Genomic DNA, 1,972 nt, shown 5'->3' with positions numbered 1-1,972 from the left:
TGTTGGGCCTGGGCGTGAAGGTGGTGTTAGAGTGGGTGAAAGTCCCACATTGTTGGGGAGTGAACTGTCGGTCTTCTTATATGGACTTGAGCAATCCTCCCCTCATGTGCTAGCTTTTGGGGTTGAGTTAGGCCCAAGATCCTTTCTTTACACAATCAACCATCTTTTCTTACATTGGAAACGGACAGAGCAGCTGTAGAGAATATTTTCAACCTGAAGGGGATCAGGTGGGTAGAACCTGGGAGCATTAAAAAAGTACTAAGCAGCTGGAACGGGGATGTAAATGTAATAAAGGAGGAGAGATGGAAAATTGTTCAACATGTATATGGTGGACAGTTTAGACAGAAAGAAACAAGGGTTGTTTTGAGGATGTCCAGAAGATCAACATGAATAGTTTAGCACTTCTTTATAAGTGGTGTAAACACTATGATTAGCTCTAACAGAAGACATCATTGATGTGCTAGACTGTTTATAGGCAATAGAAAGACAGAGTGAGATGTAATACTTTTTGAAGGGGGACATCATTCTTGTTGGCTAGGGATTTGAACAAAGATGGGAAAAGCTCTATATAAAGGACAGGGATGACTAATATGACAACTCTTTTTTTGGATGGAACATAATTTTTGTTATAAGATATGGAAGATATGAAGATAGACCAAATTTGTTATAATTTTTGAATAAAAGGAATACTAACTCTGAGAGAACAAATCACACTCTCCAGTAGTCCAGTAAATGCAGTAGATCTTAAAATCCCACTGCTAAGCAAATTAATTTAAATGCTGCTTTAGATTAGAAAGTCACCTTGTTATATTATGTGTTCAGTGGGTTCTCATTTATACTGCTCATCATATTTTCTGCACTATCTTTTCAACATTTTCTCTGAAGTCTATAATTTACTCTTCTTCACTTTGAACTTGGGCTCTGCATCTTGGACTTCTATATGTTGGTTCACTTGTAGTACTTCTTATGTATTCTATCCTGTATGGTCTGACAGCAAAAGAATCAAACTGGCTTGGGGCTACAACATCAGCTGCCGTGATAATCCTTGGTAGTTCATTTCCTACATATATCTGTCTCCTTTTCTGACTCGTATTGTGAAATAATTTCTTATTTCCTTGTGGTAAGTAATGAATTCACTAGATTTTCATTCAATTAGATTGGAACTTGGGAGCTTGCTTGTATGGATTTAAGCTTCTGAAAAGTCGTCGTACTTTTTGTTGCCGGTACATCTCGGGTGTTCCTGATCTGTTTTGGAGTTCATTACTGGTTTGTTGTTAAACCATGCTAATTCATTTTCTTCCATAATCAAGTCTTCTTATACTTGTGGCATATGCATCCCTTTTAATATTATTTGTTGAATAGAAACTTCTAATCTTTTGTTATCAAAAAAAAAAATCTTCTAATCTTTTACTACAACAATTTTGTTTCAAGTACTTTGGACATTGTATCAGTTATGCAGTTGTAGCATCTGTGCTATTGGGTGCTGCTGTTTCACGGCATTTATGCAGCTAGATGAGATGCCGAGCACAGTTATCCGACTTAGAGAAGGTTTCCGCAGAGAAGACCAAAATAGCTCCGCAAGCTCTTCTGACGGGTGTGGCTCTAGTGCCAAACGCAGTAGTAGTGGTTATGCTGGTCATCTTGGTAATGCAACTGTGCCTTGGACTGGTGATGGCAGTACCTGGAATAACATTGAGGGGATTAATAGTGATAAGAGTATAGACAGTGGAAGACCAAGTCTAGCTCTACGTAGTAGTTCCTGTCGTTCAGTTGTTCAAGAGCCTGAAGTAGGATCATCATATGTATACAAAAATTTAGAGCATAATAGTTCATTGGTTGTTTGTTCTAGCAGTGGCCTTGAAAGCCAAGGCGGTGATTTTAGTACATCCACTTCTACAAATCAACAGATACTGGACTTGAATTTGGCACTTGCATTTCAAGAAAAGTTGAGTGATCCCAGGATTACATCTAT

The 1,972-nt window shown here is 38.1% G+C and overlaps 1 protein-coding gene across 1 annotated transcript; it reads left to right on the top strand.

The window, feature by feature from the left end:
- Positions 1 to 1,155: 1,155 nt before the first annotated feature.
- LOC124893988 (calpain-type cysteine protease DEK1-like) lies at positions 1,156 to 1,950 on the top strand (the record flags this gene model as incomplete). Its single annotated transcript, XM_047404783.1, has 2 exons — positions 1,156 to 1,267; positions 1,432 to 1,950. A coding segment is annotated over exon 2 (448 nt), but the record flags the coding sequence as incomplete, so codon positions are not given.
- Between the last annotated feature and the right edge of the window lie 22 nt (positions 1,951 to 1,972).

Source organism: Capsicum annuum, unplaced genomic scaffold (genome assembly GCF_002878395.1).
Source record: "Capsicum annuum cultivar UCD-10X-F1 unplaced genomic scaffold, UCD10Xv1.1 ctg68174, whole genome shotgun sequence".
Taxonomy (NCBI): Eukaryota; Viridiplantae; Streptophyta; class Magnoliopsida; order Solanales; family Solanaceae; genus Capsicum; species Capsicum annuum.
Note: the sequence above shows the minus strand (reverse complement) of the source record. Positions and strands in the feature narration are given on the sequence as shown.